The sequence below is a fragment of the Capra hircus genome, chromosome 11 (assembly GCF_001704415.2).
Source record: "Capra hircus breed San Clemente chromosome 11, ASM170441v1, whole genome shotgun sequence".
Classification (NCBI taxonomy): Eukaryota; Metazoa; Chordata; class Mammalia; order Artiodactyla; family Bovidae; genus Capra; species Capra hircus.
In genome coordinates this window covers 26,030,885-26,046,525 of record NC_030818.1, presented here as the reverse complement: position 1 = coordinate 26,046,525, position 15,641 = coordinate 26,030,885, and the positions used below count along the sequence as shown (strand labels likewise).

The 15,641-nt window shown below is 36.4% G+C and overlaps 1 protein-coding gene across 1 annotated transcript in view; it reads left to right on the top strand.

Annotated features, from left to right (window-relative positions):
- LRPPRC (leucine rich pentatricopeptide repeat containing) overlaps positions 1-15,641 on the top strand; it is a 99,060-nt gene that overhangs the window by 24,924 nt on the left and 58,495 nt on the right. Inside the window, exons 12-15 of the mRNA XM_018055178.1 lie at positions 564-682; positions 2,130-2,223; positions 5,376-5,442; positions 14,188-14,215. Coding sequence (XP_017910667.1) covers positions 564-682; positions 2,130-2,223; positions 5,376-5,442; positions 14,188-14,215 — 308 coding nt within the window. The remainder of the gene's footprint in view (positions 1-563; positions 683-2,129; positions 2,224-5,375; positions 5,443-14,187; positions 14,216-15,641) is intronic.

The window sequence follows — 15,641 nt, the reverse complement described above, 5'->3', positions numbered from 1 at the left end:
ACTAGACTCTTACAGTGTAAAATACAATGAGACTAGCTCATTAGAATCAATTATTCTTTCTTGTGTTATTAAATAAGAATTCACAAGGTAGTTGTTAATTCAATAAGGGAATTCTTTACATACGTGCTAACTTAAAAACTTTTGTCTTGAACAGATCTCCTCTCACCCCACTCCTCTAATCCCTTGTCTCTGTGATATTTATTCATGTCAAGTTTCATTTTGTAGATCCATCAATGCTGTGTGATAGCAGTGATGTTTTATGATCTCTGTTCAGTTGGGATACTGGAAATTATTACGCATCTGGCTTAATTGTTTTCATTTTTCTTATAAATTCTGGAGTATTTCCTTTCTGTTTACTCCTGAATTAATAGGGAGAGATGAAGGAAGGAGTAGTTTAATTTTTTTCGTTTAGCGTCCTATCACCCAGTTTTGTTCTTTCTCTTTCAGACAAAATGCCGAGTACTTTCCCTACATTACAATTCAAATAGATGAACTGAACTTTTCATCTTTTGTTAATGTATTCTGAGTTCTTCATCTCTGTGTTCTTCAATTTGATCTTACAGGTATAGTGGAAGTCCTCAAAGGAATGCATGAAATAGGAGTGACTCCTGATCAGGAGACATACGTTAATTACGTGTTTCCGTGCTTTGATAGTATAAAGTCGGTTCGTGCTGTTTTGCAGGTGAGCACAGTGTGGCTTTAATTTCATAACTGAAGAGAGCATCTTCCCTCCCTAGTGTTTTGTGGTAACAAAGGAAAAAAGTCACTGAGCTGAGGACTAAAACGGTTATGTTGGTATATAACTTTCTAAAGCTTTGTAAAAATATTGGTGAGTGTAACACCTGTAAAGTTGTTAAACCTCAAAATAACTTTAAAAGGGAAAGTAACATTTGTCTTGTGTTGAAGAGAGAACGTGCCGATATCACACAAAATTTAAATAAAACAATTTCACTCTCACCCCACTCTACAATGTAACTGTACCTGTTTTGAGTAGTACTTTTCACTTCTCTCTGAATTTTCATAATAAACTCTTAATAAATTTACTATTCCTTTTTTTTTTTGAATAATTTTTTGACCCCAAAGCTTAATTTTTCCTACCAGATACTTCCTCTTCTCACCAGAATAAGCAAGACGTTTATCAAAGGGCCTATGAAAAATTGACTTGGATGGTGCACTGGCTCAGCAAATGGTTGCACTTTGATTTTCAGAATAAAGCACTAGGCAATTAGGAACAACTCTGTAGAGTACCACATACTTTAAGAAGTAATATTTTGCTCAGAAGACCTGTTTCTTACGTGGTTATTCACATAATGCCTTTATTTTTCCATATTATTAGAGTGTCTTGTCTTTTAAATAATTTCATAATTACATTCCTCTTAAAGATACAATTTATGTCTTGAGTGTCTTTAGCTTTCTTCCCTGAGTCCTTAACAGTGTATTTTGAGACTCTGCTATCCATATTTATCTGTTAAAAAATGCATTTAAAAAGGTAATTTCCTCACATATTCTTATTTCCCTAAAACTTACTCTTCTCACTTGGCACCTTTACATTATAGTATGTAATTCCACAAATTATTTTTTATGATTGAATGTCTTATTGTATATTATACCAAAATATATCTTTGTTTCTTATTATTGATTAGTTGATTTTTAATATTGTGCTGTTATTATAAAGTGGTTCAGTAAATATGTTCAGCTGAATTTCAGCTCATTTACTTAAATTATTAAATATGATGTTGAGACAAGTAATTACCATTGGGAGTTAAGTAAAAATAAATTTGACCTGTACCTCATTATATGCCTTAAAATATCATTTTGGATCAATACTTTCTTTGTTTTGAATTAGTACATTGTTGTAAATGGGAGAGCAGTTCTAATGTCTTCAGTAGTAAACTCTCCCTAGAAGGAAAGCACTCTAATAGTAATAGAGTATATGAATTTGAAGATAAACATTTAATTTAGGATGTCGAAACTCCATCTCATAGCTTTTGCTAAAGTTTATTTATTCAGTTTATTTGTATTTTAGAAAATGATCTTTTAAAATGAAAGATTATTATAGTTTCTGATATGAAGAAATTTGCATATTTTTAGCTGAGGTATATTATCATTGAAATATGCTTTATCCTTAGGAAAATGGATGCCCACATGATGATAATGTATTTTCTCAAGCTGAATTGAGAAGTAAAGCAGTAAATGGAAACTTAGATTATATTTTATCATTTCGTAAGTATGCAACATAAGTAGTAGACTTGGCAGGTGTTAATTTCTGTGACTTTTGAGAGCATACAGGGTAGTCCATGCCCTCACTCCCTGCCTCGGGTAGTTCAAAGTAATTTCCGTGAAAGGGAGGAAGTTTTTATAAGTTAAAATTGTCCTGATAAGATGGTTTATGAGTTGAAATTTATAAATAATTTGGAAGTAGTTTTAAGATTTAAAGGACCTTGGAAGTAGCGTGGTATAACATTGGAATGGGGACCTGAAAGGCTTGTATCTTATCTATGATAAACTGCTGATTATGGGATCAAAAACAAATCTCTCTACCATTCTTTGGCTTCAGTTCATGAAATGGGATTGTATTGCCTGTCTCTCTACCTTGTGGGAGCTATGAAAATCCTATGAGATATGGTTTCTGAAAGTGTTTTCTAAACTAATGCTATTATGGCCCTAGGTTACGTGAAGCCAGCTCCCAGTTCTCGTTAATGAAACACAGCAAATGTTTACTGAACACTTACAAATGATAGAGTGCTTTACAGTGTTCATCACATATTAATAAATTCATCCACTGATAGATGAAGAGAGGCTTAGAAAGGTTATATGATTTGGCCAAAGTTGGTGACTGAGACAGACCAAGATCATCTAACTTTAACCTTATTATTATTTTTTTTACTATCAGACATTTTAATTTTAATAAATTAGACATTTTTTAATTAAAAATTTTTAACATTATCTGTGGCATTAACTTGACAGTGTTTCAGGTCTTGTGAAAAGACACCATGTAAAAACAAATATACAAACGTCAATATCTAGCCCACTAAAATGTTAAAAGCTAAGCTTTGATTAACATGTATTTAAATTGTATAAATGGAAGCTTTGTGAAAACCAGATTGTTGGTACATATTACCTGTGTCTCCATTATTTAAAATAGAGCCTCTAATTCAAAATATGCACGAATTAGATTTATTTTATTTTATTGTATTATTGTAAAGGGAAAGGTGAAATGTCAGTATGAAAAATGGTGATTGTTGGGTGTAGTTATTTGAGTGTAAGGTTGGGTATTAATGCAGGCTGCTATCCGAGTGTATTGATTTTGCCTCCCACTCTGTATAATATATAGATTTTTCATACTGACAAGTTGAAAACAGAGAAGCATTAATAGGAATCTGGGCACATAAGGTGAATACAAGAGAGATGCCTTTCCCTTTATCATATCATCCATTCCACTTCATTGTCAACCTCTTGATTTTTTTCAGACTTGTTTGTTGCTACGGAAACTAGATGCTTTCTGTCAGCAGCCTTCCAGCTGGCTGAAATGTTTCTGGTGACCTTTTTAATTAATAAAAACTTGATAATATTCTATAAAATATTAATTTGAATAGTTTAGAAATAAGTTTTCAAGAGGTTGTTTATTAAATGTGAAAAAGAAAATTGCCATGAACTTAAAGACAGAAGATGTCAGCTCACTCCCATCAGAGTCCTCCCTTTCCCTTGAATTACAGGTCTTTGAAGAGCAGTTACTTCTGTAATTGCTGGTATTTGCTTGTGGCCTCCTTATAGAGAGGCACTTTTGGTTACTACAAGGAATGGCAAGTAGTAGTGAAAAGTAAATGGATTGTCTTTTTTTAAATTGAGATGTAATTGACATAAAATATTAGTTTCAGGCATATAATAGAGTAATTCAATATTTGTACGTATTGGAAAGTGATCACCAGAATGAGTCTAGTTAACATCCATCCCCATACATGATTACGAAATTTTTTTTTTCTTGTGATGAGGACTTAAGATCTTCTCTTAGCAACTTTCACATACGAAATACATTATTACCAACTTTAGTCACCATGCTGTATATTCCAACCCCCTGACTTATGAAATAGCTAATCTTGATCAAGTTTGTGGAATAGTAAGAACCATTTCTCCATTTGAGTTTGTAGGCATGGAAATTAATGTGATCAAGCGAAATTCAAGGTTACCAAAAAGCATGTGGTGCATCCACTTTAAAATTCCTGGAGTGAGTAAATTCAGGTCATTTCAGAAACAGATTTTAGAGTTAATGTCTTGTGAAACCACTGAGAAACTTAGGCTTCATGTTCAAGGGATCTGACGGTTGGTCTCAAGTAATTCTGCTTATGTGTAGGTTAAATTTTTTTTCATATTTAGGGAGATGAACAAATAATATTAAAACTTATGATGACTTTTCCCATGAATTTTTTAAAAAACCTAACCAGGTATCTAAACTGTACTTATTAATTCTGTCTTCAGAATTTACCTCCACAGTGGGTTCCTACCTATTATAATTCTGTCCCTGTTTAATCTGTTAGTAGCCACTTTACATATGTACTGAAAAGATGAAAACAATTACTTATAACATGGCACCATTTTATATACTTATTTTATATAAAATAACTTCAGGAGATGCTCACTATGAGTCTGTCCCATGCTTGTTATGACAAGGGTTATGTGGGGCGTCAGGTCTTACGCATTAAAGCTTGATTCTTACACTAAGGCAAATTAGGCTTAGACTGTCAGCATTGAAACATGCAAGGTTTCGCTGAAACATGACTGTTAAATGCCAAAATGAATAGTGGAGGAAATAAAATCATCAGAAATGTGAAAGATCGATATAAATCAGTTATTTAGCAGAGATCAAGAGGTTATTATGACTTTAGGTTGTCACTCTTGCGTGAATGCATATTATAGATGATAGAATGAGGAAATGTGAATGGTTCAACCTAATCCTACACAACTCTCAAGAAAGAGCTTCCCCTCCCCTGCACATCTTCTGTTTTTAAAAGGTAGTTACACTCTCTCCCTTCGTAGTGCCGTGTTGTCCAATAACATACATCTTTGGTATATGTACCAGGCTGACTTTGAGTATGCTGTTAGATTAGTTAATGTAGTTATACAGAAGAATATTTATAAATTCATTAGTTGTATAAATTTATGTAAATGAAGTAAAATGTTTTTAAAAGATGGCTTATATTGCCAATATGTATTATTGTAATTTTCTAATTAACTCTGTATCAAAAATTTTCCATTTTTAAAATAATAGTTCCCAAATGAAAACTGAAAGATATTGGTATAAATGTGTTTCCAAATATATTGATAATGCAAGTTTTGTTTTTTATCTGGAATTTTATGATGATAATTTTCTTTTGCAGTGGAATCAAATACATTGCCTTTCTCATTTTCTTCATTGAGAGGCAGCCTCATTCTAGGCTTTAGGAGGTAAGATGATCACCTTATATGATCTTTGTCTAAATATGGACTGATTTCTTCTGTCTTTTTGACCTACTATTCAAGGAAAGAAGCAGATACTCTTACCTTACAATATGTTAGTTACCTGAAATAACCTTATCTGTTTTTTGTTTGTTTGTTTGGATCTGTTTTATTCTTACTAAGTAGTTGAATTGAGTTTAGGCTGCCTTTTATATCAGACATTTCCAAGAAATGCGTACTGATCTGATAAAGGTCTTGTTTCGAAAAAGAAAGCACTCTGAAAATGGCGAGTAGAAGGTATAGACAAATTTGCATGTATATTTGATTTATGCTTTGAGTGTTTAATTACAAGATGACTTTTTTTTTTTAACTGTAGGTCTTTGTTGGTTATCTATTTTAAATATAGCAGTTTGTACATATCATTCTCAAATTCCCAATCTATTTCTCCTTCCCCTCTCCCCTGCTGGTAGCCAACCATAAATTCATTCTCTGTGAGTCTTGTTCTGTTTTGTAAATAAGTTCATTTGTATCTGTTTTTTTTTTACGTTTCACATGCAAGCAAGATCATACGATACTTGTTTTTCTCTCTCTGACTTACTTCACTTAGTATAATCTCCAGGTCCATCCATGTTGCCGCAGATGGCAATATTTCATTCTGTTTAGTGGCTTAAGTATTATTTCATTGTATGTATGTGTGTGTATAGACACATACCACATCTTTATCCATCTGTCGATGGACATGTAGGTTGCTTCTGGTTTGTGGTGGGCTGGGAAGTTAGATAACCAAAGTCATTGTAGTTTGGAAAAATGAAAGCCTCTAAATAAGGGCATACTATATCTTTCTAGTTTTTATTTTTTGCTCTTATTTTGTGACAAAGATTTTGTGATAGCTGTTTTGATTATTAGAACATAAGCTCCATGTTTGGTTTATTGCCCTATGTTCAGCACATAGATATTAATACCTGGCACATAATCAACACTGTTGACTTAATTACTGAGGCCTTATTTATTCTGTGTTTCTGCCTCTGTTTTTGAGCAATCCCTTTTATTCAGCAAGTATTTATTGTTGAGATTGGAGACATTGATTAGGATCAGATTGTAAAATATTTTAAAAAACATGAAGGAGCTTGTCTTTTATTCTGAAGAAAGTAGACTAACTTATACTGTGCAGAGCTTTGGCTAAGGCAAAGATACATCTAGAATGTATTTGAATCTCAGACATTATATTTTTCATTTTGGGTTTTTTTTTTTCAATATATGCCATGTCTCCTTAATATGTTCATGCTTCTTTCTTCCCTCTTCTCTGTGTGGAAATATTAATGACAGATGTTTTGATGTCCTTGCCTACTAATTTTCTTAAATTTTTGTTCTTACAATGCATCATACATTTGTGCTTGTTTTACAATTTCTGACTGGATGCTAGTTGTGAATTTTATGGTGTGGAATTTTTTTTTTAAATTCCTCTGAATATTTTTGAGCTTTGTTCTGAGATGATCTTGCATTAAGGTACTTGAAACAGTTTTCTTAGTGCATGCTTCTATGCTTTGGGTGTGTGTGTGTGCACGCACTCTGTCGTGTCATACTCTTTTCGGCCCCACAGACTGTAGCCCATTAGGCTGCTCTGTTCATGGCATTTTCCAGGCAAAAATACTGGTGTCAGTTGCTGTTTCTTCCTCCTGAGGATCTTCCTAACCCAGGGATCCAACCCACGTCTCTTGCATTCTATGCTTTGTAGGTAGGACTTGAGCAGCTTTTAGACTAGTATTGCCTGAAGTTGCTCAGTCGTGTCCGACTCTTTGCGACCCCATAGACTGTAGCCTACCAGGCTCCTCCCTCCGTGGGATTCTCCAGGCAAGAGTACTGGAGTGGGTTGCCATTTAGACTAGTAGTATTCCCACTACATGAGTTGAGCCCTGCTATTAAGGTAGTATCTCCCTGATCCTGATACTTTACCTGCTAGCCCATGTATTTTGAGATTATTGGAAATGTAACTATTCCAGTCCATGTGTGAGTTCTAAGAATCTAGCAACTTTAGAATTGACTGACTGAAAGCCGTTCTGAAAACAGAACTGGTGGATATGAGCAGTAGAGCCCTGCAGCTCCTTAAGGATTAGCACGTAAGAGATTCACTTAAAGTTACTTAAGAGTTACTCTTTAGCGGCAATAATTACTCATATTTTACAGAAATGTAGTGAATTACAGAACAGTAAGTGAGATACCCTAGTCATTTTAGCTAGTCCCCTAAGGGACATCATCTTTCAGGGTTGGAAATAGCTCAACTGGAATTCCATCACCTCCACTAGCTTTGTTCGTAGTGATGCTTTCTAAGGCCCACTTGACTTCACATTCCAAGATGTCTGGCTCGAGGTGAGTGATCACACCATCGTGATTATCTGGGTTGTGAAGCTCTTTTCTGTACAGTTCTTCTGTGTATTCTTGCCACGTCTTCTTAATATCTTCTGCTTTTGTTAGGTCCATACCATTTCTGTCCTTTATCGAGCCCATCTTTGCATGAAATGTTCCCTTGGTATCTCTGATTTTCTTGAAGAGATCTCTAGTCTTTCCCATTCTGTTGTTTTCCTCTATTTCTTTGCATTGATCACTGAGGAAGGGTTTCTTATCTCTTCTTTGGAACTCTGCATTCAGATGCTTATATCTTTCCTTTTCTCCTTTGCTTTTTGCTTCTCTTCTTTTCACAGCTATTTGTAAGGCCTCCCCAGACAGCCATTTTGCTTTTTGCATTTCTTTTCTGTGGGGATGGTCTTGATCCCTGTCTCCTGTACAGTGTCACGAACCTCCGTCCATAGTTCATCAGGCACTCTATCTATCAGCTCTAGTCCCTTAAATCTATTTCTCACTTCCACTGTATAATCATAAGGGATTTGATTTAGGTCATACCTGAATGGTCTAGTGGTTTTCCCCACTTTCTTCAACTTAAGTCTGAATTTGGCAATAAGGAGTTCATGATCTGAGCCACAGTCAGCAACATTCAGAAAGCGAAGATCATGGCATCTGGTCCCATCACTTCATGGAAAATAGATGGGAAAACAGTAGCAGACTTTATTTTTTGGGGCTCCAAAATCACTGCAGATGGTTATTGCAGCCATGAAATTAAAAGATGCTTACTCTTTGGAAGGAAAGTTATGACCAACCTAGATAGCATAGTAAAAAGCAGAGATATTACTTTGCCAACAAAGGTCTGTCTAGTGAAGGCTATGGTTTTCCCAGTGGTTATGTATCGATGTGAGAGTTGGACTGTGAAGAAAGCTGAGCGCCAAAGAATTGATGCTTTTGAACTGTGGTGTTGGAGAAGGCTCTTGAGAGTCCCTTGGACTGCAAGGAGATCCAACCAGTCCATCCTAAAGGAGATCAGTCCTGGGTGTTCACTGGAAGGACTGATGCTGAAGCTGAAACTCCAATACTTTGGCCACCTCATGCGAAGAGTTGGCTCATTGAAAAAGACTCTGACGCTGGGAGGGATTGGGGGCAGGAGGAAAAGGGGATGACAGAGGATGAGATGGCTGGATGGCATCACCGACTCGATGGACATGAGTTTGAGTGAACTCCGGGAGTTGGTGATGGACAGGGAGGCCTGGCGTGCTGCGATTCATGGGGTTGCAAAGAGGCGGACACGACTGAGCAACTGAACTGAACTGAAGGGAAGCATGGATGTGCAGTTCCATATTGGAATGCAGTGTTTGGAACAGTTATCTCCCTTTAGTATTACCTGCCTTAGTGGCAGAACCCTTGGTCCAAGTGGCAGTAGTTCCTTCCATGTGTTCTGTCACCTGTTTGGGCACAGATTGATTTTTTGATGCCATCCCACAGTATTTGGGGAAGACCAACACTTCTGTACATATATTCTTAGAGTGGTGTTGAAGTAGCAAGCTAGTATTTCTGTAAGTTGATAAGCTCAGGAGATGGTCATTGAATACCAGTCAAGTGTAATGCATTCCCAAAGTTTCCCAATATATAAACTAAATTGTCTGTTAACCTATGAATGTGAAGTCACCTATATAAAAATGTTTAAAATTAAATACTGCTTATTAGTTAGGGATTATTCAAGGTTACTAGGGAGTTTTTACTATTAAGTTTTGTTTAAACTATTTTTAAAGTATTTTAAAGGATATTTACTTCTGGCTGATAAAGTTAGTGAATTCTTCTGTCAGATCCAAGGCCAGAGGATGTTTAGTATAAGACTTTCTTTCCTCTTAACAGTATTCCTAACTGAACAAAGTTCAAATGAGAAACAAGGCCACGTATATTTTCAATATTACTGAAAACTCTGCCACCAAAAATATTGAGTTACTTGTGAGAGACAATGTCATTGAAGATAGTTCAAACTTCTGTTGACAATGTAACATACCAAAAACAAATGTTTCAGAGCATTGAAACATGTATATTACCATATGTAAAATAGATGACCAGTGTAAGTTGAATGCACAAAGCTGGGCAGTCAAAGCCAGTGCTCTGGGACAACCCAGAAGGATGGGGGGTGGAGGGTGGGGGTGGTTAGGATCGGGGGGCACATGTGCACCCGTGGCTGGTTCATGTTGATGTATGGCAAAAACCACCAGAATATTGTAATTATCCTCCAATTAAGATAAATTATTATTATATTTTGAAGAATTGCCTTGGAGGCATTTAAGGCTTTGTAGTCTATAGATAGAGTTCTGGGATATAAGGAGATTTTCTGACCCGGTGGCAACAGTTTGAGCTTGAGAAGTGGGACTCTGCACCAGTGAACAGTAGGGCCTTTCACATGTTAAAAAAAATCAAGTTTCTGACACTGCTGCTGCTGCTGCTAAGTCGCTCCAGTCGTGTCCGACTCTGTGACCCCGTAGACAGCAGCCCACCAGGCTCCGCCATCCCTGGGATTCTCCAATTGAAATCAACCAAGTTAAATGCCAGATGTTAAGTTCCTCTTTTCAGTCAGCCAATGAGGCTCCCACTCATGATGTTTTTATAAGGAGAACGAAGATACTTTATGAACTATAGTTTGTGAGTACTCAGGAAGTCTAACTCTTTTTAGTGTGTGCTTAGGTCTAGACTGCGAGATAATAGGTAATTCGAGGATGAACAGGAATCTTCTTGCCTTCAACTTCTTAACTAGTTACAGACCAGAAAGTAAGAAAGCAATTGCAAACTAGTCTTGATACTTATCAATGTGTAGAGAAGAGGCTATCTCCGAATGGATAAAGAAGATGTAGTGTGTACACACATATACACCTACACATGAATATTACTCAGCCATAAGAAAGAATGAAACTGTGCCATTTGCAGCAACATGGATAGACCAAGAGATTATCATGCTATGTATGTGAGACAATATTACTTATATGTGGAATCTAAAATATGTTACAAATGAACTTATTTACTAAGCAGAAACAGACTTCAGTCATTTAGTCGTGTCTGACTCTTTGCGACCCCATGAACTGCAGCACTCCAGGCCTCCCTGTCCATCACCAACTCCCGGAGTCCACCCAAACCCATGTCCATTGAGTTGGTGATGCCATCCAACCATCTCAACCTCTGTCGTCCCCTTCTCCTCTTTCCCTCAATCTTTCCCAGTGTCAGGGTCTTTTCAAATGAGTCAGCTCTTCGCATCAGGTGACCAAAGTGTTGGAGTTTCAGCTTCAACATCAGTCCTTCCAGTGAACACCCAGGACTGATCTCCTTTAGGATGGACTGGTTGGATCTCCTTGCAGTCCAAGGGACTCTCAAGAGTCTTTTCCAGCACCACAGTTCAAAAGCATCAATTTGTCGGCACTCAGCTTTCTTTATAGTACAACTCTCACATCCATACATGACCACTGGAAAAACCATAGCTTTGACTAGATGGACCTTTGTTGGCAAAGTAATGTCTCTGCTTTTTAATATGCTGTCTAGGTTGGTCATAACTTTTCTCCCAAGGAGCAAGCATCTTTTAATTTCATGGGTGCAGTCACCATCTGCAGTGATTTTTGGAGCCCCCCAAAATAAAGTCTGCCACTGTTTCCACTGTTTCCCTATCTAGTTCCCATGAAGTGATGGGACCAGATGCCATGATCTTAGTTTTCTGAATGTTGAGCTTTCAGCCAACTTTTTCACTCTTCTCTTTCATTTTCATCAAGAGACTCTTTAGTTCCTCGCTTTCTATGATAAGAATTTTAAGATTTATCAAAGGGGAAAAGGGGGGAGCAATAAATTAGGAGTTTGGGAGTAGCAGATTATAACTACTGTAGAAACAGTGAGGTCCTACTGTATAGCACAGGGGACTGTATTCAGTATCCTGTGATAAACTATAATGAAAAAGAATATGTGTACAATGCAGGGCTTTGTAAACATTTTTCTCCACTTACAAAATACAGGTTCATCTTTTTAAAAACTTTTTCTGAATGTATTTTAGTAGGAGGAATGATTTTATCATAAGGCAGAGGATTCTAGCAGGGCATGGAACACGTTTTATTTTTTGTTTTGAAATAATTTTAGAGTGACAGAAAGTTGCAAGGATAAGACACAAACGGCCTATACACACTGTACCCATTTTCCCCCGGTGGCTGCATCTTACATAACTACAGTGCATTACCAAAACTGGAAATTTTACATTCGTACAATGTATGTGTGCAGTTCTGACAGTCTATCACATACATAGACTTGAGTAACCATTACTGCAGTGAAGATACAGAACTATGCCATCACTACAAATTCCCCACCTCCCTGCCATTACCTCTTTAGCTTCCATTCACCATCCTTAATCTGTGACAACCAGTGATTTGTTCTCAGTTTTTATAATTTTAGTTTGCAAAAGTTGCATAAATGGAAAAAAAGTTACATAAATCATATATTGAGATTGGCCTTTTTCCAGTCAGTGTAGTGCCCCCAGATCCATCCTAGCTGCCTTGTGTCAGTAGTTCATTTGGAATGTTTTTAAAGTAAAAATAGGTGCCTTCTTAACTCACTGTACCAAAACAGTTCACTCTAAACTGCTCAATCTCAAGTTTAAAGAGGCCTCTGGATTTTTGTGGGTGCCGATTTTAAGAGGTCTGTAAGTTTTGTGGGTATTTTTACAATGTAAGTATAATATACATAATTATAGTAAAAATATACATTATATTTGCATTGTAATATTATCATTAAAACACATAACTAATCTTCTGAAAGTAGATTCCATGTTTGAATTAAATATACAAAGCTTATAGACATTAAGTTTACAAAGCTTACAAATAGCCTAAGACCTAGTGTTCATTGGTTACCCAGTTTTGTAAATAGTTTTTCCTTTCAACAGTCACAATTTGAGTGAGCTATTCTGTTTGCTTTCCTGAAATAATTTCAGATTTATAGAAAATTATGAGTAGTACAGAGATTTTTTACATACCCCATTTATTAACTTTCAGCATTTTGTGAAATTATCATCTTACTTTCCGTTTATTTACACACACACACAAATAAATTTCAATTTTTTGGAGCTGTTTGGGCTTAGGTTGCGTATGTCATGATGCTTTATCTTTGAGTATGTCAGTATATAATCCCATAGAACAAGGATATTCCCTTACACAACCAGGTGGTTCAATGGTAAAGAATCCACCTGCCAGTGCAGGAGATGGAAGAGACATGGGTTCGATCTCTAGGTCGGGAAGATGCCCTGGAGAAGGAAATGGCAACCCATTCCAGTATTCTTGCCTGGAGAATCCCATGGACAGAGGAGCCTGGCAGGCTACAGTTCATGGGGTCATACAGAGTCAGGCACGTGTATAAGCATGTACAGATACACACAATTCCACAGAACAAGGATTTTCCGTTATACAGCCATATCACAGTTGACAAACTCAGGATATTTAACATTGATGGAATATTTTTATCTAATAGAGCTCATATACCAGTTCTGTCAAGTATTTTCACTCTTTTTTTTGGAGGAGCCCATATTTTCCTCCCTCTTATACAGAACCCCTGGTGGCTCAGATGGTAAAGCATCTGCCTGCAATGCAGGAGACCTGGGTTTGGTCCCTGGGTTGGGAAGATTCCCCTGGAGGAGGAAATGGCAATCCACTCCAGTACTCTTGCCTGGAAAATTCCATGGATGGAGGAGTGTGGTAAGCTACAGTCCATGCGGTTGCAAAGAGTCGGATACGACTGAGCGACTTCACTCACTATACAGAATCCAGTCAAGGAATAGATGTTAGTCATCTTTTCTCTTTAATTTTCTCTAATCTGGAACAGTTCTTCAGCCTTTGTCTTTTATGACATATAACAGATTTGGAGAATACAGGCCAGTTATTTTCTAGAACGTTCCTCATGATGGTTCCTCATGTGTAACTTCATGTTACGTTTCTGACTGGAATACCACAGGAATGCTGTTCTGTTTTTCTCAGGGAATTAAATCTAAAATGTGTCTGTCAGCGCCTCATTAGTGATGTTAAGTTTGATCACTCAGTGAAGATATTGGTTCAGTTTCTCCACTGTGTTGTTACTGTCTTTACCATGAAAAGTAATAAGCAGTCTCAGGCAGATCCTTTGAGACCATGCAGATACCCTGTTCCATCAAACTGGGACCCCAAGGTTTAGAGATGGTTCTTAGTGATTCGTGTCCAAAGCACTCTTTATTTTGAGGGTTCAAAATAAGTGAATCAATCTTTCTGAAAATTAGCTTTGATTTTGGAAACTTTTTTTTTTTTAAGGCTTTGATCTGTATGTATTGCATATAATGATTGCTAGTGTATTTTAATGTTTTTTAAACATCTGGGTTTATTTTTAATCCTTTGCTGCCCCCTGCAGGTCTATGAATATAAATCTTTGGAGCAAGGTAAGTAAGTATTCCTAATATTGCAAATCATAGTGTGATAGGTAAAAAGCAAGCTATAATAGCTTTATACATTTATCATGCATCACTATAAGTTAATGAATTTAGAATCTTGAATTGGTACTTTTAGTTTTAAAACTACCTTCCTGGATCATGAAATTTATTGTTGAAGTGACCTTGAGTTAGTCCTAAATTCTTAAGTTTTCAACTTTTCTAAAAAATAACTGTTAACATTATGGCAGTGATCATACGTATTTAATAATTACTTTTAAAAATATATGCATGTTATAGATGTTATACATGTTTGTGTAAGTGTACCTATCTGTATGTGCTAAGTTGCTTCAGTCGTATCCGACTCTTTGTGACCCTATGGACTGTAGCCTGCTAGGCTCCTCTGTCCAAGAGATTCTCTAGGCAAGAATACTGGAGTGGGTTGCCATGCCCTCCTCCAAGGGATCTTCCTGGCCTAGGGATCAAACCCATGTCTCTTAACGTCTCCTACATTGGCAGGTATGTTCTTTACCACTAGCGTCACTTAGGAAGCATCAAGTGTATCTATATGTATATCTGTATATGAATGATAAACAGATCAGTTTTTAAACTACTGTCTTTTTAAGAAATTAACTGCTTTTATGCAGGAAGTACAACAATCCTTATGTTGAATTACAAGATATCTGCCTGTAATGCAGGAGGTGTAAGTTTGATCCCTGCGTTGGGAAGATCCCCTGGAGAAGGAAATGGCAACCCACTCGTTTTCTTCCCTGGAAAATCCCGTGGACAGAGGATTCTGGTTGGGCTAAGGTCCATGGGGTCGCAAAAGTCAGACATGACTTGGCGAATAAACAACACTATCCGAATGCACATTATTGATGGGAATTCCCATTTTAAATATTTCTTAAAATCTTATTTTCATTCAGTTCTGTTTTTAGTATTAAACTGCCATTCACACTATATAAGTCAGTTAGGTGGTTAAGATATTTATAAGTAATTTTTTGGCTATAAAGACTTTTTCATTGGCTTATTAAATGTGTCTTTATTCAAAATTAGGTTTTAATGTGGCTGTCATATGTCTAATGTATGGCTACAACTTCTGGTAGAATTTATTGTCTATCTTCTACACGTCTGGGTTGGTTAAAAAAAAAATTGTAGATAGGATTGTTTTGCTTTGCTTTTTAATAGTTTCTACCTTAACTTTCCTGTGGATTGTTATTACCACATCATGCTTTCATTGTTGAATGAAGTGGCATATGATCAGGTTTACCTAATTTTCCATATTAGAAAATACATAGTTAAAGAAGTAACTATAGTTTGAGTTGTTAATACTTATGCTATGGCCAGACACTATCCTGAAGAAAGAAAGGGCAACCCACTCCAGTATTCTTGCCTAGAGAATCCCCTGGACAGAGGAGCTTTGTGACTACAGTCCATG